This window comes from Chelonoidis abingdonii, chromosome 9 (assembly GCF_003597395.2).
Source record: "Chelonoidis abingdonii isolate Lonesome George chromosome 9, CheloAbing_2.0, whole genome shotgun sequence".
In the NCBI taxonomy this organism is placed as follows: Eukaryota; Metazoa; Chordata; order Testudines; family Testudinidae; genus Chelonoidis; species Chelonoidis abingdonii.
The window spans coordinates 81291571-81315120 of NC_133777.1; the positions used below are offsets into that span (position 1 = coordinate 81291571).

The 23550-nt window shown below is 42.3% G+C and overlaps 1 protein-coding gene across 1 annotated transcript in view; it reads left to right on the forward strand.

Moving 5' to 3' along the window:
* The window catches only part of SMAD6 (SMAD family member 6), an 84809-nt gene extending 64288 nt beyond the window's left edge, over window positions 1-20521 (forward strand). Inside the window, exon 4 of the mRNA XM_032766072.1 lies at window positions 19653-20521. Within this exon, the coding sequence (XP_032621963.1) occupies window positions 19653-20194 (542 nt within the window). The 3' untranslated portion in view covers window positions 20195-20521. The remainder of the gene's footprint in view (window positions 1-19652) is intronic.
* Window positions 20522-23550: the final 3029 nt, after the last annotated feature.

A 23550-nucleotide genomic window follows, 5' to 3' on the forward strand; every position in this document is an offset into this window, starting at 1 on the left:
GCTTGGCAGCCCTTGAAACCTGGGCACTCAGTTCCATATGCTGCTCAACTCAAAACATTATTCCTCGAGCCAAGGTTTGCACATTCCTCAAGAGCCACGTGGGGTGTCACAGGGTCACCTGACTCAGGAGCAGGACTGTGGCAACAGGGTTGTAGAGAGGAAGCAAAATTATTCATCCTCAGCCATTTCACAGCCCAGTTAGAGAAAAACACTCGATGGGCTCCTGCGTCCTCGCCCTCTGGGAGCCCCACCAACCTGACATTCCACGGCCTGAGCTTGTTCTCCGGATCCACGATACGGTTTCCTTAGAGCTTTCACAGTCAGTGGTATTTTCAGTTGTATTGGCCTACAGCCCACAGATACCTATCTCCAGAACCCCAGTTTTCTCTCCAGTCAGCTGCTTGCAGCCATGAGCCAAATCCTACTGTCCTCAGTCCATGATGGTCAGCATGGTCTCAGTTCTATCAGACTTTTAGCTGCCTCCCACATATCACAGCAAAAAACAACAGAAAACCCTGTGAAAACCACTTCAGTGTCAACATGAAGTCCGAGATCAGAATGGGACTGAATGCATTTTTCTCTAAGTAGGAAACAATTCACTTTGAGAGTTAATTGTGGGCTCTTAAAAAAAAAAAAAGTATATCCATGAAATCATATCTACATCTAATCAGTGGTTTGGTTTTTCTTTTTAAAGAAGCCTCATTACTAGTTTTCTGGTTTACAGGAAAGCATTCAGAAGCTATTTCACTCAAAAGGTTTTAGGCCTGAATTTTCAAAACTAAGCACTGTGGGATCTCAGCTTTCAGATACCCAGCTGGGGACACCTTAAAGAGCCTAATTTTCCGAAGGTGTTGAGCGCATGCCTTTGGAAAATCAGCAGAGAATCCTGTGGCACCTTATAGACTAACAGACGTTTTGGAGCATGAGCTTTTGTGGGTGAATACCCACTTCGTCAGATGTGGAAAATTAGATTCTGTTAAGATGTCCCAAAAACTGAGGCACCTAAATCAGTATTCACTTTTGAAAATTTAGACAACCTAGAAATGAGTCTAGTTGTTTGAACTGCCATTTGACTGGGAGTCTCACAGCTCCTTCTTATCGTGCGTGATTTTACTGCCGAGTCTGTTCATAGGTACAGAGCTTGGCAGGAGCTTCCACTCCTTCAGTGTGCAGAAACTTTTGTGACTAGGGAATGGAAGCAAATGTGCACAGATACTTTCACTTTGACAATTACAAGTGTCTTATTAATGTTGAGGAGAACAGTGGCCAAAATGGCATGAATAGCTGGTGATTCACTTACTTAGCTAGCATGGCACTTGCAACATTTTCTGGGTACAGTTGCCCTTTGTTGTTCTAAAATGCTTATTGCCCTGTTAGTTATTATCCTAAAACCCTAAAAATCTGCCACAGGTTTTCCTATCCTCAGCATGGAGGCAGCATCATAGAGTGAATGTGAGTCAGGAGTTCTAACACTGCTTAACATATTTTCAACTTGACCACGGTCAGATGATGTGGTATCAACTGGGGCTTCTACAGATTACTTCAATATGATTAACACATAGTATTGCAATTATGATACGGTGCTGGATGGACATTAGTGTTCACACGGCTGCTTTATCGCCATTGGAACTTCATTGGTTGTTGTGCAGCAGCTGGAGGTGTGAAGATTTGAACATTTGTAGACATGCCTTTACAGCTGCCTGGCACGACAGTCTTACAAAAACTGTGTTGGTAGTCTAGGTCCATATAGAAAACTTTTGTAAAGTGTCCATTCCTGGTCTGCTCTGGCTGGAAGAGCAGTGTTCATGGTTTGTTAGTGTGAAGCATGTAAGAATGGTGTTTTAACAGCCCCAAATCTCTGTGCTTCAGGTTATCCTCTTGTAAGAAGATTGTCCAGTGGTTAGAGCAGCGGACAGGAAATCGGGAATTCTGCATTCTATTCATGGCTCTGCCATTAACTCATTGTAGGAGTTGGGTAAATCATTTGACTTCTCTCTGCTTTGGTTTCTCCATCTGTAAGATAGTTCTCTTACAGGGGAGCTGAGTCTTAATTCATGAACCTTTGTAAAGTGCCTTGAGAGCTAGGCCTGAAATGGAAGTGCAGAGGAGCATTATTTCTGTTACTATTAAAGTGGACCTAATAATTAGTTGGTGTTTGTAAAATGCTTTGAAGCTCTCAGATGAAGGTGTTTTACAGGCACAAATTATTATTACATTGTTTTCAGGGTCTGCTGATTCGGGGAAGCATTCCCATCTCTGCTCGTTAATTAGTTTTATCTCCCCATCTGTCAAGGATTCCTTTTTTTTCTCTCAGCCTTAAAGTTGGGATTTTTCAATACACTCTCCATTGATCTAACTGTGCTTCAGTTGAAGTCAGTGGCACAACTCTTACTGGTTTCAGTGGGAGTAGAGTTAATCCAATGGAAATCTCACCTCAACTGTGGGAACTGCATTAGATGGTTAGTACATTGTTATGTGTCAGAAGGATGGTTGGGTTTTTTCTTTTTCTTTTAATGTTTGAGTCTAAATGTTCTTTCTTGCAACTTGTGGTCACAAGATACGCTTGAGATATTGCAAGGAGCCTAATGTAACTAAAAGGATTTGGCAGGCTGAATTTCAGCCCACCATCCCAGCCAAAGTAGGAAGTGGTTAGGGTAGCCAGGAATGCAGCATGCGTCCCCTAGATTAATTAATAACAAGAGTTGGCTCTGTGCCACCCCAAGCAGCGGAGAGATAAAGCAAACAAAGGATGGTTAACAGTGGGGGGAAGGAAGACTTTGACTTTGCTGTGGCTAAAAGGGAAACATACAACTGAATGATTTATTGTATGAGTTCTCACAGATCCGCAAGTGTTTTCTGTCTTATGTTTCTAGTAAAGGACTGCAGGCACACTTTTAGGATCTGAGAGTTACAGTTCCCAAGATTTGAAACTTTGGCAGAGGAGTTTTTAAGAGATTTTGGTGCCACTTCACACTCCCCTGCTCCCTACCTCCAGAGGGTGCTATGTGCATTGGGTGATTTCTCCATGGAGCCTGTTGTGTCCTGAGAACAAAGCTGAAGGGCACGAGAAAAAAGGCAGAGAAATAAGCTAAATCTTGCCAGAATGAGCCCAGAAGCCTCTGGTAGCTGTAGCGCCCCCCAAATTTCTTGGCAAGTTGATTTCTGTAACCTTTTTCTCCTCCTCTCCAACTCCCATTTCCCATTTTCCATCTTGTTTCTCTCCCCTCCTCCTGGACTGTAGAAGATTCTTATTTGTTTGGGTCAGGGCTGATTACCCCAGGAAGACTGCTCTGCCACTAATCGCCAGGACTGCTGCTTATTCTCTGACATGGAGTACGTATCACCCAGTTCTCTTTTGGCCTTGGCCTCATGCCCTCTTGCTTTATCAGAAGAAATGGCCTTGACTGGAGTGTTTGCTGAGATCATGCTGTCGTTGAAGTCAGTGGCAAAACTCCCATTGACTTATATGGGAGTGGACACTCTGAGAACAACTGAAATATAACTGGTAGGAAGGGATTGGATCTCCATTTGAGAAGCGCCTGGCAGGGAGTGGAGTAAGGCAGTTGATCACAGGAGTCAGAGCTGCCAGAGAGGTGCTGCTGTTTCACTACTGTACAGCTGCCTAATGCTGGTCTGAATCTGGGACGATTGCTGGGATTAGAACTGCCCAGGGCTGATTTCCAAATCCTGAAAGAGTTGCCGCCAAATTGGGGCTGATGACAGCTCTGCTGTTTTCATAATTGGCAGCAAATGTAGGTGATTATATTTTGGGTTCCTTTTTATGACATGTTTATATGATTGTGTTAACTTTACATACCATGTACAGAGCAGTTACATGTACAACATAACACACAGATGTGCTCAAATGTCATGGATGTGCCTATGAAACTTTTAATCATGAGAAATGGGGTTTAAAGGGACTAAGTTACCTTGGAAAAAAAATCCCCTTTGTACTGGAAAATACTGTACATATTACTTGCAAAATCCACTGAGTATCAAGGTCAGTGACATACTCAGGGTGCAAGTGAGTGCCATATTTGGGGCTGGGAAGGAATTTTTTCCTGGGTCAGATTGGCAGGATGTTTGTTTGTTTTGTTTTGTTTGTGGTTGTTTTTTGCCTTCCTCTGTAGTGGGGAATGGGTCACTTGCTGGTTTAAACTAGTGTAAATGATGGATTCTCTGTAACTTGAAGTCTTTAAATGATGTGAGTATATCAATAACTCAGCCAGAGATTAGGGGTCTATTACAGGAGTTGGTGGGTGAGGTTCTGTGGCCTGCGATGTGAAGCAGGTCAGACTAGATCAGTGGTTTTCAACCTGTGGTCCACGGACCTCTGAGGGTCCACAGGCTATGTTAAGATTTCCAAAGGGGTCAGCACCTCCATTCAAAATTTTTAGGGGTCCACAACTGAAAAAAGATTGAAAACTAATTGGACTAGATGACCATGATGGTCCCTTCTGGCCTTAAAGTCTATGAGTCTAAAAATAAATACATTGTTTTCAGTTTGTTTGTTTTTTAATTGTTTCTCCTGTATAGCCAGTTTCTCTCTGGTCAAAGAGACCCTCATAAATATCAACAGGGGAGCGGAAAAATCCTTTATATGCTATATAAGTATAATATTCAGGACACACTATTTAAAAGGCAAAGGAGTGATGTATCAGAAACCAGTTTCTTGAAATTAGTTTAAAAAAAAATATTCAAGTTGAGAGTGTCATTTAAATTGGAGTTTTCAGACAAGAACTCAATAGGAACATATGTATTTGTATTTGAGGGGTGTGAAGGTTTTTCAGGAGCTGTTGGTTTTGTGGACTGGTTTCTTTTATGCAGAAAAAGTTGTTGGTATGCTAATAGTGGGTAGTGTCGTTGGTCCCCTGCTCCTGCATGTTGCTTACTGTAGGATCGGGTCTTAGCTAAGTTGTATTTTAAATTATCTTCAAGGAGGTCAGAAGTCCTGCGATAGAGTAAAATACTGCGCAGCACAGCTAAGTGTGACAGAACCTGGCCTTTATTGATTGAGAAGTTATTTAAAGAAATAAGATGACTGCATGGCTTGTGGGGTTGGTAATTGTAGTGGAATCTTTGGCTGCAAAATCACTCATTCAAATAAACAGGTCAATTCATGATGGAAAGCCTGGAGTCTGTGACAGTTTCTCAGAGGCTTTCATGAGATGGTGAGTTATTGGTTTTGGTCCAGGCTGGGACTTTACAGGGTTCTGAGAGAGTTACACACCCCAGGCCCAGATCATCCAAAGTATTAAGGCACCAGGGGAGTGAGATGCCAAAATACCTGGGAGGCCCAGTTCCCATGGAAAATCAGCAGGAGCTGGGAGCGTATTTCCTATGGCCCCTTAGAAAAATCACAGTCCTCGCTATTTGTCTCCCCCTTGCTCAAACCAACAGTGTGGCTGCCGCTATTTGTTGCTGTGGCTGTCAATTTCCGGGTGGGAACCAAGGAATGACTGGCCACGGTGGACAGCCAATGAGCTCCCTTGTTGTGGTTGCAGCAGGGCGTGGCTGCCTCCGCTCTTGCTGTACTTTCCTTGTGGATAAATAAAGGGCTGTAGCCTTCAGGTCTGTTGAGCCCACTGCTTTCCAGTGCTCTGCTTTCCATTTCCCAACAACAAATCCCTATTCTACATGTTCGCTAAAGGACTGGTGCCATTCCATAGGGGGCCTACGTTGAAGCCAATGAGTCTAGTGTCTGCACAGTCGCAATTAGCAAATGAGGAAACTCCTGCCAGTGTTCAGAAGCGCTCTCAGTGCTCCGAGCACTGTGGTGCAGGGGATAGAAGTCAGTAGGAAGCTGGTTAAAACATTTAATGGAGGAAGAATTGTGCTGTAGGAAAGCATTCAGCACAAATGCTGAGCCATTGCAGGGCTAACTATTGTATTCAGTGCTTGAATGATATGGAATGTTAGACTTTTGTCTGGGCTTATAGTTAGCTCTTGCAACAATTGCCTTATTGATTATAATCATAGAAGTGAAGGACTGGAAGGGACCTTGCGAGATCGTCTAGCCCCATCCCCTGCATTCAAAGCAGGACTAAGTAATAACCAGCCCAGTCCTGACAGGTGTTTCTCTAACCCAGGGGTGGCCAAGCTTACTGACCGTCTGAGCTGCATATAACAATCTTCAGGAGTTTGAGAGCTGGGGCACGTCTGCCGGGGCTTGGGGCTTCTGCCCCATGGGAGGCACCTGCTAGGGCTCGGGGCTTCAGCCCCGCTCCTGCTGAAACCCCGAGCCCCGGCAGGTGTGGCCAACGGGACTGAAGCCCTGAGATCTCCCTCCCCTCTGGGCAAAAGCCTCTACCCCACCACCCTGCTGCAAGGCAGAGGTCCTGGAGAATGAGGCGGGTGGGCGAGATGGGGCTCCACGAGCCTCACTTTAACTGTAAAAGAGCTGCGTATGGCTCGCAAGCCATGATTTGGCCACCTCTGCTCTAACGTGTTCTTAAAAACCTCCAGTGATGGAGATACCATGGCCTGCCTAGGCAACTTGTTCCAGTGCTTATCTACACTGACTTTCCTAATGCCCAACCTAAGGGATGGATTGCGCAGTCACTAGAAGCTTTCCCTGAGCAGGAGTGGCAGGAGTGGCGCCCTCTGGGGGTATCTGTATGCAAATGGTACACGTTTGTCCTTTGTGTAGAAGAGAAGTCTGGGTTGTATTCCACAATGAGAGTTCCCTCTTCCGGAGAAGATACTGCTGAAAGAGCGAAGGTATTCACAAGCCCCCATGCTGTTCTCTGGGCATCCTCACCTCCGGTCGCCCTCTTTTTGAAAGAGCAGGGCCCGTAGTACCCATGCAATCCAGAGGCCTGTGGGAAATTCTCCTCAGCGGTGTAGCCCCTAGTCAGATACATGCAGCTCAATTCCCTCTGCACAAATTCTGGCTTTCCTTTGGCAGAATTTTGCAGTGGGCCCTATGTCTCTTTCTCAGGGAGACAGCCTATGGCTCTGTAGCCGTGATTCCATTTCCGGGAGCTACACATACCCAGTGCTCCTCCCCTCAAACGATATCTGCTGCTCCCCTCTGCCTCCCATTCCCTCAATAGTATCCTCCTGGGTTGTCCTTGAGTGCAGGGTGCTGAACCCCCTAGCTCTTCCTGATAGGAACAAACAAGGGGAACCCTCACATCTCCTATTTTTTCTGTCCTACTTTGGATTTTTCTGCGGAAGGGATAAACACTAAAAATTGAATCCTGACACTAGGCTCTTTTATGCTGTGTTCCGGCCCTAAAGACCCTTACTTTGGTGACACATTGAAGAGAATCAATAAAAGAAACTGCGCTTATTGAGGGGAACTTTTTGGTTTTCAGTTCCTCAACAAAATGGCGAAATATTGGACTCTGAAAGAGCTCCAGAGCTCTCCTGTGAGGGGATAACTCACATTTGCAGAGCACCTGCCTTCCCTAGGATTGGTGGCTTATTTTCCTAAATCTTAGAACTGAACGAAAAATGGCAGTTACAGTTCCTGAGAATGGATAGAACAGGAACTAGTGGCTCTAAAGTTGTCTCAAAGAATTGGCCTCCATAAATAAGCAATTTTGGTAGTGACATTTTAACTGAAAAATGCTGCCATCTGTCACAAATCGGTATCTCTGCACCTCAGAAAAGAAGATATAAATGCTTGTAAGAAAACAGTGGAAAATGAGAGTATTTGGAATTATCATGATCTGTTCAGTACACATGATCACATATGTAATTTCTCCACAGGCAGAAAATCCACACAAGCTTCTTTATGTTGGAGCTTAATGTAATGTAGTGGTGGGGGGAGGTTTTTTGTTGTTTGTTTCTTTTTTAGTGATCCATTCCAGCTGAAACTTGTAAGGCTGAAGTATGTTAAGTATATTGGCTTAACAAAAACGATTGTGAACATTGCTGGGGCAGATTGACAATTGTATTTCGTAGGGCCATAAAAATTCCATTTCTGCTGTTGAAAGTTTTAACCTCTTCACTACCCTGGAACTTGTTTCAAAGAACATTAACAGGGTTCATTGCCACTGATGGCTCCCACGTGGTCTGTAACAAGATTTTTTTGGAATATGGACTTTTTCTTTTTGCTTCACTTTCTAGCTGGATCTTGCTTAGGAAATTATTCACAGACAACATTTTTTTCTGAAATTATCTCAGTTCTGTGCTTTCTTATAATATGTAGTGTTTATTTTGAAGCAAAAAAGAATTCTTTCCTGGGTGTCTAGCTGATGAGTCTTGCCCACATGCTCAGGGTTTAGCTGATCATCATATTTGGGGTCAGAAAGGAATTTTCCTCCAGGGCAGATTGGCAGAAGCCTTGGGGTTTTTTCGTCTTCCTCTGCAGTCTTGGGCGTGGGTCATTTGCTGGAAGGTTCTGTGCACCCTGAAGTCTTTAAACCATGATTTGAGGACTTCAATGGCTCAGACATAGGTTTGATACAGGAGTGGATGGGTGAGATTCTGTGGTCTGCTGTGGTGCAGGAGGTCAGACTAGATGATCATAATGGTCCCTTCTGACCTTAAAGTCTATGATTCTATGATTCTATATTACTGAAAATAAAAGGAAGATTTTATATATATATATATATATATATATATATATATATATATAGTCTACAGAAGGGTAAAAGTAGAATGGAAGGCCTCTTGCAAGCTTCTCCATGGTGTGAGTGAAGGCTATGACTCCATAATAAGGTTACAGAAATGATACATGGCCCAGTAACACATTAGACATTCTTTATTACAGATCAGGGGTGGGATTTTTCAAAAGTCCGAAGTGACTTAGGAGCACAGGTTTTATTGAAAGTTGCTGGGACTTGTGCTCCTAAATAATTTGGCCACTTCATAAAATTGCACCTCAACTCTTTTACAGACAGACCCAGGTATTCAAATCCCTGTTTCTTAAAAGAGTTTGGGTGATGCAGTAACTTTGTTACATCACCTTTCTTTTGGTGGAGACTAGTTCTTTTGGTGGAGAGATAAGTATCATTCAGAACATATGTAAACAACATCTCTTTTGGTTAGTCTGTAAAAATGTAATAAGGTGGGGTTACAGTGCTTATCCCTCTTGGGAATCTGTGCGTAGAAAATAAAACAGCTTGATTTGTGACTATTAAAATATGATAGCCCTTGAATGGTAATAAGCTTCAAAGCATTTTATTAATTAAATTCTATCTCAGAACAAAAGTACAACCAGTCTCCATTGCCTGATTACTGTAATCCGAATCACAACAGAATAGTGACCAAACTTTGATTATAATTTTCTGAAAACACACATGCTGCGTGATCTCACTCACAACCATGCATCTGTATTATGGAAGCATTAAGTAAGTCTAAAGTTAAGGGTGGATTCAGATTAGTGTGTAAAGTACTATTAAAATCCCTCCATTTCACATGCTAATGGTTAAATTTAGTCTCCAAATTTAACACACTGAGAACCCCAATCCTGCAAAAGTGCGCTGCATGGAAGAACCGCTTTAGTCCTTTTGGTGGAGACTCGTTGATTTGTAACACGGGTGCAGAGGTTTTCCCTGCACAGAAAAACTTGGACCTTAAGCACATGCTTTACTGAATAGGGACGGCTTAAAGCAGGAATCGGCAACCTTTGGCATGCGGCCTGCCAGGGAAAGCCGCTGGCAGGCCAGGCTGGTTTGTTTACCTGCAGTGTCTGCAGTTTCGGCCAGTTGCAGCTCCCCGTGGCCGTGGTTTGCCATCCCAGGCCAATGGAGGCTGTGGGAAGGGCGGTCAGCATGTCTCTTGGCCCGCGCCACTTCCCGCAGCTCCCATTGGCCTGGAGCAGCGAACCGCGGCCAGTGGGAGCTGCGATCAGTGAACCTGCAGACACTGCAGGTAAACAAACCAGCCGGCCCACCAGCAGCTTTGCCTGGTGGGCTGCTTGCCAAAGGTTGCTGATCCCTGACTTAAAGTATATGCTTATAGTAAACACTGCTAAATTGAGGCCTAAATTCAAACATTAAAGTGTGAGGCAGATATTGTAACCCTGCGTGTTGTATAATATCTAGTGATTTTTGTGTGTTTTCTGGAAAAAAATGTGTAAAATTTGATGGACAATTTCATCGTGCTTTTAAAGGTAGTAGGGAACAGCCAGCAAGGACATTTTTTGTTCGCATTTTGTTTACAAGAAGCATTTTATTAGTGAAGTGCTTTGAACTTTACTTACATTTAAAGTGCTGTCAGCTCACAAACCGTCAAAACCTCAAGTTATGTTTTCTTTACCTTGAGACCCCCCAGAGAGAGAGAGAGAGAATTTCCTTTTGGATGTGTCTGCAGCGAGGTACAGCTTCACATGGGGAAATGGTGACGCTGAGGAACAAGCCCACAAGTAAACAAGAGCCAGAGTTCCAGTGTAGACATCTGATCGATAAAGCCGGCTTCGATGGCCGAGATAGCTCTGACGCCAGCCAAAATGTGACTGTTAGAAGTTGTAGCTGCCTACAATGATAGTTGTTAAAAATGTGGCCTGTAGCACCATTGAGGCAGGCAGTATAGGGCTAACATACTTCTCTTTTTGAACAAGCATGGCTCTGTCCAAAAATCCCTCCCGATCTTCTTGTCAGCACAGAAAGGGCAGCATGCAAAAAAAAAGGCGGGGGGGCGGGGAATAGGCTATTTACTTAAATAGCAGGGGATATGACTTTCTGTCCATTGCCCCTGCTGTCTGATGAGTGGTAGAGCCTAATGGCTGGAGGCAAAACTAATACTTGGCAGTGGATAAGACGCAGAGCAGGCTGTCTTGTAATAGAGGCTGGCTAAAGTGCTTGCTTTGTGTCGGGGTTGCCAGATGAGTTCATCTTTTCAGGATTTGTTTGAATACGCTGAGAGATAAAAGAATGAAAACCAATCCACCTCTGCACAGGCAGCCACTTTGTTTAGCAGGGGATACTGCAGAAAGTGAGGCTGTGTACCGGGCGCATAAAGAGACTCTTTAGAAAGCTATCCGGAGGCACAGCCTTTTCATATGAACCTTTTTACTGTCTCCTTTCAGTGTGTTTTATTTGCCTTTGGGCCGTAGACGAGTTTCCTTTTCAGCTATTGCATGGCTTTTAAAAGCCGTTATTAGGCCACTCACCCCCAAAGAAAAGTGAGATTGCAGGGGAGACTTTTAGCTGCCTTGTCCGTCTAAAACTAACATCCGTCTCTGCTCTAAACAGAGGAGATCTTTCACATACTTTTTCATTGCTTACCTCCCTCCTTTTTGGATATCCTTGAAAGGAACTGAAATGAGGGAAAAAGAGATGAAGTGTGTTGGCTGGTTGTTTTGGATTAGAGATATTGAGTGGGTGTGTGGATGGATGTGTGTGTACACACCCGTTTGGGGGTAATTGATTCTCAAGTCTTATCTGGAAGTTCTTTTAATAAAGGCATCTAATCTCCTGCCTTCATCAATGGTGATGTAATGATTAATTAGGAACATCCTAGGTGAAAAAAAAGTCCCTTGTTTACACTACTCCAGGCAGGGAAGAGGAATTCCTGTCAAATTATTGCATATTCTTGGAAAGTATGCATACTATCGGGGACACTAACAGCCTGCTATTAGAGCTGGAAATTGATGTAGAGCGTGTGCTGCATTCCTTCGTCGTTGGTTTTATTGGACAGAAGGCAGAGCAATTTGCAGTAAAGAATGGAAAACACCTATTAAAAATGTCTAATGCTGGCTTTTCTGAAGAATTTTACTTTTAACTCAATGCAAAATCAAATTTTGAAGTTACCTTCTTTAGTTTGTAGGGAAATTTAGGGTTAAGTGGTAATTTCTGAAAAATATAATAACAAAAACTACTTACCTAATGGGCAAACAGGGCTTTGCAGAGGTTATGAGGTTAAACAGATGCAGAACTCTGTAATTGCTACCAGGCTCCAGACCTTACAGATGAAAAGCCACAAACTTTACTGTAGCTCAGTCTATTGGTATGACTAAGACTTCATGTGGGACAACAAAACTTAACAGTTGGTGTGGGGAGGGGATCAGGTACATTGGGCATCTCAGATACATGATATTCTAGGGGAAAGATGATCTAGAAAGCTAGCAAAAAGATACAGTTTTTCTGCACAGCAAATGATGTTTGTTTACACTGTACACCATGAAAGATTTAATTACAAATGAAATTCAGCTGCTCAATACCTGCTTTCTGTTCTTTCTACTATAGTTCGTCTGTTAGTCGTCCTCTGCTCTCCTCGTAAAGTTTAAGCATTTCAATAGAAATATATAACTGTTTGTTTTAGTATTTTATAAAGAAGAAAATGGGCATGCAGACCTGGAACAAAATCGTATTCTCACTGGATGGGAATGGACAGAGGGAAATTGCAATGTAAGGCCAGGTTGGTTATACTCATTCCAAACTCCTTGAATTCAGTGGGTTGTACAGACATAACCGAAGATAGAATTTGATTTGGCTGATAGTGTTTTGGAAATCCTTGATTGGATGAGTTGTTAGTCAGTACAGATTTATGTTAATATGACTGACTATATTAATGCAGTTTTGCAAATACTAGAGGTTCAGAAACTTCTTTTTAACTAGTTCCCTAAGTCTTACAATTACTGTTCTTCATTCTGATTAGAGATTTGTGAGGTTGAAGAACTTGCTATGTCGCATTTGGATCTAAACAGATCTTTTTATGAGTCAAAATTCACTTTGAATCTTCTTCCCTTACTCACTCTCCTAAAACTGCATGTTCCCATGACTAGTGCCTGGCAAGTGATCATGGCATGTTTTGGAAAGAGCAAAGTCCAGTTGACAGTATTTATTGATGTGCTTGGATACGTGTTCATCACGGAACTGTGGATGAAGTCATTACTCTTCCAGAGTAAGCGTGCTGATCATTTAACTCCCCCGTAAGCCATGGGCTGTAGGTTCTTTCGAGGTGGTAAAGGAGATAGAGGCTTTTGGTCAAAGGGTTAAAGAAAAAAAATCTTCAGTGTTTACAAATTCATTGTGCTGTGAACAGTCTGGAGAACTTGGAAGGGCCCTTTATGATATAGTGACTCACTGAGCTGTTTCCAGCCCTGTAGGAAGATGGAAGGGAAATTTGCCGGAGTTGGGATTCATTTTTTGCTTTGGAGCCCAAAGCAAACAGGTTGTAAGGGTGCTTTTGTTTATGTAGGTCAGTGCGATGTGTCGAGCCAAAGGGCTAAGTTATGTGATTGTGCTGGATGTTACTTCCCTAGAATAATTTTCTTAGTTGAACAGGAACTTTAACTTCCGCCCAAAGGTTTGACAATTAACTGTATTCAGTTTGACACAGCCTCTCCATGCTAACGCTCAGTGTGTCAGAAGGCAGTGGTAGATTTTTTATAGCTAGGCCTATTAATTTCTAATGCTGGACTTAAAAATTGTAATCCAAGAATGCGATATGCCATTTGGGGTTTAGAGATGGTGAAGGGCTAACCTTGTGACTGCCTGTGAGCTAGTCAAGAGCTGAATAAACCTCTCTCGTCTCTGGGTGTGTGCATATGAAGAATGGCAGGGGATACAGTTTTAAAGACATCATCTGTAATGTATAGATGAAAAACATGGGTATGACTTCAATGTCAGAACAAAAGACTCCCATTTTCTCAGTCCAGCCTATATAACTTGCTGATTTTCTGGATTCAGGCTGAGATTTTCAAAGGCACCTAAGTGACTTAAGCAACTAACTCTCAGTTTCTGTGGGATTTGGGCATGGAACTTCCTGATGCCATTTTGAAAACTGCAGCTCCAACATTAACCTCTCGCTAGTTATTCCATTGTGCAGCTGTTTGTCTTTTGACAGTGATTCTTATTGTGAAAAGAAAAAAGATCGATAAGCAGTCGTTTAAACTTATATTGTTGTTTTCATTGTGACAGTAGTTCCGCTCATTCCACTGCTGGATTGAAACCTTTTCATAATGATAGGTAATGTACTTGTTTTTAAAGTAGGGGTGCCATAAAGTTGGACAAAATTTTCCATCCAATTGCTGCTAAATTCCTGTCTAAATTAAGTGGCTTTTGAAAGACTGGCAAGGGAGGTGACACACACCAAGGGATGGATCAGTGGTTATGGAGTAGCCTACAAATGGGGAGATCTGGGTTTAAGCTCCTACCACAGATTTCCTGTTTGAGTTTGGGCAGGGAGCATAGCCTCTCTGCTGCCTAGTACCCCTGCTGTAAGAAAGGAGGATAATAATATTTCTCCAACTTGTATTGTGAGGCTAAATGCATTAAAAATTGGGAGGTGCTCAGACACCTTGGTAATAGGGCCCATAAAAATATGTAAGCTAGAAATTCAGTACCTGTTGTAAGACTCCTGTGTCAAGCGGTATGCAAGGGAAGGCTCAGTGTGTTTGGGTGCTGTTTTCAGAGCTGTGCTGTTCAGTGCTTATTACATTCGTTATTAGGGACCTAATTCACAGGTAGCTTGAACACAATTGAAGGCATCGTAATCCATAGTACATATTCAGAAGCATTGTATATTATGCTGAAGATCAGGCACCATTCAGAAAGGCCCTTCTTCTTCAGCCTGGGCACTCATTTTCTCAGGCTGAACAGTGGACGTTCCAAACAGGAAGCATGAAAGGTATTTCCAGCTCAAATAGGAGAGCACTTTTAATACTCATTCCCCTTTTAATTGCTTCAACAAGGAATGGGCCAGCCTGCGAGGAACGGCGGCTTGCATTAACTTCTAACCTGACCTCCCCTCGTGCTAATTACGGATCTAAAAAAATAAAAACTGAATCAGTACTAGCACATGCTCTCATTTATTTTATTTATTAGCACTTCTAAGGGGTCCGTCGCCATAGTAACCCAGTGCCATGCAAATATTCGTGAACTCCGGCTCAGAACCCCACGGAAGTATTAACATCCCCATTTCACAAGTGGGGGATGGAGGCACAAAGGGTCAGATTTTTAAAGGTATTTCAATACCTATCTGTAGAAATACCCTTACGAATCGGCCCTGAAGTGACTTTCCCAATCCGTAACAGCAGACCGGCTCCGTTGACTTCAGGAAAGCTACGGTGACTGGTGTACGTTGGTGTAACAGAGCTGGACTTGGTATGCCATTTGTTACAAAGGAAGATTTTGGTGGAATTTGGGCTCCTGGATGAGGAAGCTAAATATCAAAGGTAGCTCAGGAATGGAGAATGTGTTAGTGAGAAACAGGTGTATTTATTGCTAAACTCACGAATGTCTTATTTTCTGTATATATAATACCCTATACCAACAAAATTAACTTACCATTGCCAGTATTTCCCTCCTGTCCCTCCCCTTTTCCCCCATTGCTGGTTGAAAGATACTGAGTGTTACTGGATGGGCATTGGGGTGGAGAAAAAGGGGGGAAGCTGCAGTGAATCCAGTGTGTGTTTACTGCTCAACCATCCCACTTGGCCTAAATGTAACTCCATCCCCAACCTCACTCTCAGGGAAGCCAGAGCTCTTCTGCACTCAGTATGTATAGAAATACAGTGCTTTCGCTAATGCACACCAACTTTGAGCTTTCTACAGCAACTTCCTTTGTCTCCTTGTTTTGGATTTTTAGCCACAGAGCTGGGATTAGGAGATCAAGATATGTGCTGCTACTTTCTTTTGTTCTTGTGAGTAAGACATAACCAGCAGTGGTTTTTGAATTAACCTTTCTGTTTTCCCTTTGTTGGCCAGGCCGCAGTACACAGTGGAGCTGGGGACCTCTGTTTCCTTGCAGATTCACCAAGCCTCACTGATAGAATCAAATAAATTTTTGAAACAAAGGTCGTTAGGAAAAGACTAAAAGAGCTACATCTGTATAAATTGGTGAAGGGCTCGTCTGCACACACAAACCGTAAAGCTTTAACAGTATAGTTAAAGCAGCCCAACCCCCTTAATGTGGATGCAAGGGAAGGGGAATATACTGTATTGGTATAAGGCGTCTTCATACCAGTATAACTGTGTCCACAGTGGGGGATGTGCCAATGTAACTACTTGAGCAAAGAATCACACCCCTAACTGAAATTGTTAGAGATACAGACCAGGTCACAGAAATGATTCACAGAATAGTGCAGGTAGTAATGAGATAAATAGAAAGTATTTAGGGTGGTACAAGGAATATCACTTGGAATAATAGGGCAAAAGTAAGAAGGGAGAAATTAAGGCCGAATATCTCCCTGGGGTAGGGGGGAACCCCATTGCTAGGGGCTGTACAAACTAGAGTAGAAAATGTACTGTTGAGAACAGTCATGGGAGCTGGATTAACTAATAGGCCTTATGCATGTTCTGTTTCTAAGATCCTGAGAAGAAGAATCTTAGCTGAAGTACATCGCCTGTGTAATGTAGGAGTAAATTCAGCCCCAGGATCCTACCTTGTCTTCCATCCAAAATTTTAGTAGCTTGCTTATCAAAGGTGCTTGGATGAATTTTTTTGTTTAAGTGTTAGAGCTACTGAGGGTGCAGCTTCTGAGAAATCCTGTTTACAACCAGAGCAGTCATGGAGCCAAAAGATGCTTTTAGCCCTGTCTAGCCTTTTATGGAGGAAGTTGGAAAACAGGTTTCAAAAGCTGGAGGACTCTGAGGGTGAAATCCATGCCACATTGAAGTGAACAGAGTTTTGCCCTTTACTTCAATGGGGCCAGGATGTTTCCTTGAATTTTTAGTAGTCGCTGGGCACTGACTTGCTCCTTTGTATAAGCCACCTTAAGCAGCAGGGAATCATCTAGCATGTCTTGTTCCCCACAATGAAAATTCCTTCAAACCTCCGGGTGGGGACTCTGTAGAAACAGGGCTGAAGCTTCTGCTTGGCAGCCATTCACATGGATGCATGAGTGTGTTGGGTCCTGGAGATTCTATATACAGATGTATGAGGGATGGGGAGAGCCGTTCTCATACTTCCGTTGAGGTTGGTGTGTGTGACAGCTCATGAGCATCCACATAAAGGGGCATTCCCCATCCTTATCTTGCAGCAGTCAGTGCTTGCAGCCAGATTTTTGCCAGGCTTCTCTATGTTTAGAGGTGGAAAAGCCTGTTTACCTACCATTTTTCTCCTCCTTCCCGCTTCCCCCTATTAAAGTTGTATAGTTACAACTCAGGATAAACTCTTAACAAAGCAGCTTAATTCAAAGACTGTTAATGGGAAGGAAAGCCCATTCCACTCCAGGGTAATTTGAGAATGAAAAGAAATGGGGCTGTAGGCCTGTGCTTTAAATCCGGTGCCTTAATAGAGTCTCTGAAGCAAAATAATGGCATCACCCTGTGTGTTAGTTAATCAGATTTGATGGCATGAAGGCAGAGAGGTCAACAGGCTACGGTCTTGTGATATATTGTCAGGGAGCTTAATGCAGGGTATAGAACAAGGCTGAGCTCCTTGCCGGGTTTATAGCTCTGGGACCCTTGCCCAGAACAAGAATGTTAGGCGTATTTTATACAGAAGTGGCCAAGTTAGATTGGTTATGAAAAGACCAGTCCCCACATGCAGTAACAAATGAAGTAATTGTTTTCTTTAATTTTTTGTTTGCTTATTTATTTAAGCATGGCACTTGTAGCTAAACATAGTTTTGCCAACAAAGTAAACCATTTTAGGACTAAACAAATCTGAAGCAGAAAAATCTTACTGCAAAGTTAACCTCCGTAAAAAAAAAAAAAAAGAGCTTTGTATAGGTTAAGGAAAGTATGCGTAGCTCACTACTCTGATGGGTTTAATCTGTGCTCTTCGTTAGTATTTTGAATGCTGAGAGAACTCTGATGTGGAGCACGTATGCTGTATATCAGTAGTAGCTGGAAGATCTAAGCTAAAGCTAATTGAAATGCAGCTGACTCAAATAAAATGGAGACTATGGATGAAGAATCTCTGTTTATTATACGGTCATCCTTGAAATCACAAAGTGGATTTTTTGGAAAATAGCCTGTAAGCATCAGGATTACGTGTTTGGAAAGAGCCTGTTTCACCTTTTAGGGCCCCTTTTAGAGATGTGAATTCCTGTGCAGTTTCTAGAGGCACTGTAAATAGTGATAAGCCTGAACTTTAAAGGTGCCTCCAGCTGTCCCAATACTTCCATTCTTCATTGAACATGGCTCAGAGAAGGAAGAGGCCTTCCTGTTGGTCAGGAAGATGAGTAATTCAATGTTATATACAAATATTTGTATAGTTTTATGGAAAATATTATACCCTTAGCATGAAAGGGTGCCTCACATTTCTTATTCTCACTAGAATGACACCAGAGCCTTTGTCAGAGATTGTTAGCCAGGAGAAATCTTCCAGAATATACTTGCATTCTAATCCTTTATCTCAGGTGTAGGCAACCTATGGCACGCGTGCCGAAGGCAGCACACAGGCTGATTTTCAGTGGCACTTAGACTGCCCGGGTCCTGGCCATTGGTCTGGGGACTCTGCATTTTAAATGAAGCTTCTTAAACATTTAAAAACCTGTATTTACTTTACATACAACAATAGATTAGTTCTATATTATAGACTTATAGAAAGAGACCTTCTAAAAACATTAAAATGTATGACTGGCACGCGAAACCTTAAACTAGAGTGAATAAATGAAGCGTCGGCACACCACTTCTGAAAGGTTGCCGACCCCTGCTTTACCGCGACAGGTAATAACATTTCATAGGTATATCCGTGCATTACATGTCAATAAGAGTTTGCCTTTGAAAATCAAGGTACATTGGTTTATATGTTCAGTTGACTATGAAAGTGAAGGCCTGGCTGAAGAAACTTCTGTTTTCAAAAGTGAGTGGGAAGAAATTTCACAGATATTTTGTGTCCTTTAGTCTCCTAGATTGTCAAAGGAGAATATTAATGTTTAAGTTAACATGGGAGTTTATTCACTGATAGTCTGACAAAAATACTCTCTCCTCTCCCCCCGACATCAGGTGTAACATGAAGGAACTTGCTGTGGTTCTGTTGGTACTTGAGGGAAAGTGCAGTTGGCTGGCAGATGTGTGATACTAAAGTCAGAAACCATGCACTTGAGTCACAAGAGCTATAGGGCCTGTGACCGTCCTCACCTTTAATATTGAAAAGCAAACCATGGAGGCTATAGATCCCAGGCTCCGGTGTCCCAGGACAGAGCACTGCATGCTGAGACTTGTAGTTTCCTTGACCCCTACCCATAGGTTAAAGAGGAAGATCTCTACTGTCGGCTAGTTTTCCCATTCCTCCAAAAAATTTAAGAGGCTGTTAATGTCCCTACTCATGTGAGTTAATATGACTCACCTGACTCAGTGTTGCATGTTCAGCCCCCTAACTTGTAATCAGTGCTACTAACCAGCTAAGAGTTTGCACATCCTGTTACATTTTCATTTTGTTTCTCCCAACCCACCACCCAGTCTGACCTTTTTGGTTTGTATCATCCTCCTGCTAGGTCTTGTCTTTCGGACTGTAAATTCTTTGGGGCAGAGACCGTTGTTTATATATCTGTGTAGCACCTATCACAATAAGTTTGCTTGTGGCCTTTAGGTGCTATCACAATACAAACGTTAAAGTGTAATGTGTGAGATCTGCAGGATCCTGACAAGTCGCAGGAATGGCCCACAGCTTAGACCGTTCAGATGGCCCTGATCTAGGCACAGAGGGACTGCTGTGGGATTGGCTTAGCTCGGGCTTTCTTTCCTTGTGTCATTTTCAAGCGATAGTAATGATTAAATGGGTTATTTATTTGTGTGTATCTTGAAATAGGTCAGTGCTATAGCAGCAGCCTTGAATGTGTCTTTGCTTTTTTTCCTTCACAGATGCCAGTATGTCGCCTGATGCCATTAAGCAGAGCCACTGGTGTAACGTTGCCTATTGGGAACATCGGACTCGTGTGGGACGCCTCTACACAGTGTATGAACAGTCTGTCAGTATATTTTATGACCTACCTCAAGGAAATGGCTTCTGCCTCGGACAGCTAAACCTGGAAAATAGGAGTGAGACTGTTAGAAGGACTCGAAGTAAAATCGGCTATGGGATTTTACTTAGCAAAGAACCGGATGGTGTGTGGGCCTACAATCGCAGCGAGCATCCTATCTTTGTCAACTCCCCAACACTGGACATTCCCAATTGTAGGACTTTAATAGTACGCAAAGTAATGCCTGGCTATTCGATAAAAGTATTTGACTATGAGAAGTCTTGCCTCTTACAGCACGCCACGGATCTGGATTATGCAGATGGGCCCTACGACCCAAACAGCGTTCGGATAAGCTTTGCTAAAGGATGGGGGCCATGTTACTCGAGACAGTTCATCACGTCATGTCCTTGTTGGTTGGAGATATTACTCAGCAACAATAGATAACAATCAGCCTCTGCTGAAAGGGAAAAAAGAGAGAGAGAGAGCAAGAAACACAGACTATCCCAAATATCATCTACCTAGATTTAATATAAAGTTTTATATATTATATGAAAATATATATTATACTTGTAATTATGGAGTCATTTTTACAATGTAATTATTTATGTATGGTGCAATGTGTATATGGACAAAAAAAGGAAAATGCACTTTGGCTTATATAATTCTTACAATACAGATTTAAAAAAATTATACAGCAAAAATAGGAGAGAGCCCTAATTTTGAGGTATGGTTTTTTGAAATATTATTAATACCAGACAAAAAGCTAATACCAGTCACTCATTGATAATAAAGTATTCGCATTATAGGGGGGGTTTATTGTCTTTTTTTTTTCTCCTCCAAAGAGAGAAGAACAATTATTTTTCTGTCTTTAAATAAAGTTCTGAGCAGTCTCTCCTCAGGCATTCTGGAGTCAGTTTAGATTTTTGAGAGTGAAGATTGCAGGCTCGAATCCATGCCAGTTCATTTTAAAGAAATCAACTCCTTTCTGACTAGAGGGCTCCAGTTGTCTCCAGTGCTTCATACATGAAGGGAGGCCAAGAGCAAGAGGGTGAAAAAAAGGATTAAAGAAAATCTGTTTAGAAATGTAGTTTTGTGTGTGCTGGTCTGTATTCCAGTTGGTAAAACAAGTACGCTGATTGGGATGTAGTGAGGGGTGTATGTGTGTACACACACATTTAGCAAATTAATGGGTGACAGGATTGATGGAAAGGACAGAATACAATCAGGGGCCTGGTCCTAAGAGATTAAGTCCATTGGGATCAGTTTGCAGTATCAAGGCCTTGTAGCTATTCAGTCTCTCTCCAGTTCTTTGTGGAGAAGCCCAAGATTTTAAAAAGTGACTGGCAGTTTTGGGTGCCTCCATTTTTGGAATGCACAACCTGATATACCTTGAAGCAGCCTGAATTTCAGAAAGCTGGGAATGGGCGACAAGGGATGGATCACTTGATAATTACCTGTTTTGTTCATTCCCTCTGGGGCACTTGGCATTGGCCACTGTTGGAAGACAGGATACTGGGCTAGATGAACCATTGGTCTGACCCAGTATGGCCGTTCTTACATTCTTAAAGTGCTTGAGCACCCTTTTGAGAACATCATATGCCTTTTAAGTGTCTCAGATCAGGCACCCAAAAAGGGAGGCCTGCAAGATCTCCAGTCACTTTTGAACTACATTTGAGGCATTTTGGCCCCATGGTGTTAGGAAGCTTGCACTGCTGCTGTTCTAGTCTATATCTCAGCCACTAAGCTAAGACTGCAGAGCATTGTTGTAAGTGATCAGAAAAAGGGACTGAATAAAAGGCTCTTTCTGCCTTAGCAGCTCTGCACCCTTTGTGAATTCAGGGTAAAATCTGCTTACTTTTTTGATGAAAGATACGATTTTCCTACCTTTTATTCCTGTTAGCACTCCCAAGCCCACCCAGCTGTGGGAGAATGTTGGGAATTTTCTGGCTCCTGAATTGTTCTCAGTACAGTTGATAATTGCATTGTTCATTTCTAATGTGGCTACCTCTTGCCATTTGATTTTGAGTCTCCCAATATTTGTTTTCATAAATCCTCAGTTTCTGAAGTCCTGTGATTAGGTGAGAATTTCAGCTTTCATTTAAAAAAGTCCGTTTTTAGCCCTCATAGTTGCAGAGAAAAGCTTGAAAATATGACCCTGAAAAATTAATAAACTAGAAGGCACATCAAAAGAGCAACAAACTTATTATTTTTTTTCAAAATCTTATGAACTTAAGTCAATGTCATGATTTTGGGGGACCCAATCCAATATTTTTTTGTAGCAACGAGTGAGGATGCACAAGCCAGGCAGAGTACTGCTCAGTTCTCAAATCCCAGGGTGAGTTTACAACATAAAAACAGCCATACTGGGCCGGACCAATGGTCCATTTAGCCCAGTATCCTGTCTTCCTGACTGTGGCCTTAAAATAAGCAAACTTGATTGGGAAGTCAGTGAGCCACAAGCGTGGAATGCCACGGTGCCATTTTCACAGTCACTTTTCAAACTATAATCACATTTTACATGATACTTAATTGGGACCAGATTGGTTGATGCCATGCAGCATAAATATTAATATTGTACATCATTATTTTTCTGTTTATTTTTCAACTGTTGTTGTCAGGATGGTGTCAAAACATGTAAACATCATTTAAAGCCAGCTCTTGAGATATTGTACTGATCTTTTTCTTTTTGCCTATTTTGTTGCATAAGGCCATACCAGCTACATCACAGGCTACATCTGTCCCATGCAGTGTTTTAAAAGGCCGCTTTCATGTTATGTCACTTCTTTAAAATAAGAACAGTTCTCCCTCACTCCATTTCTGATAGTAATTTTGATTATTTAACTTTTTAAAAAAGTCTAATTTACTGTTGACCATTTATGATATTTACCTTTTTCAAAGTTCTTTTTGCCTTTTTCATAGTTAAAGTCCAAATCCCACTGAAATTCAGTGAGAGCTGGACACTGAATGCCTCTGCCCATTTGAAAAACTCCAGCCTTCATGCATTTTAGTCTATCTGAGCAATGAAAAAAAGAGTGGTTTGTTTCATTTTCTAATTCACATGCACTGGCAAATTCCTCGGTGTTCGGGTAAAACAGTATGGGGGATATTTTAAATCCAAACAACAAAAAACCCAAGCCAAAACCCTTCCTGTTTCCATTATTCATTTACTCTTTCATGTCATGAGAACAATTGCAGTGCTACATTGTATAAAACTTGTTCTTTTTTTATCATGCTTGTATTTAGGGCTTTAGTAGCCAATGGTCTCCTTTTAAGCAGGGCACCCACATTTTTTCACATGGGGGTCCAAAATGGCAGTTTACCAGAAGCCCAAAGGGGCTTCCATAAAATAGATCAGTTTGTACTACCTCTAACCTTTGATGTGGACCAGGTTCTGCCTGTGGAGACCACAAGTCCCAACATGCACTTCTGTATCGCCAAAGTACCCAGGACCCAAAGTCTGTGCAGGCCACTGCCCAGTAATAAAGATGAACTTACTATAGTGTAGAATGCCATAGGACATTCTCCTGCCCTCCCTGGCCAGATGAAAACCATGGGTCTGATTCTGTACTGCACTGCTCCTGCTGTCATCCTTTGAGGCCTATGCTACCATTCTGATTTGATAGCTTTACCACCGACAGGTGTAAATCACTTCCTAGACACAGCACTGCAAAGTCAGGTTCCATCTATTTATAACGTAATTACCTGTGATACTAATAACATCTCGGTTTTATAAAATAGAATGACATCCCATTTACCGTGCACTGTTTCATTTTTGCACTTCACTCAGCTTGGACAATGTT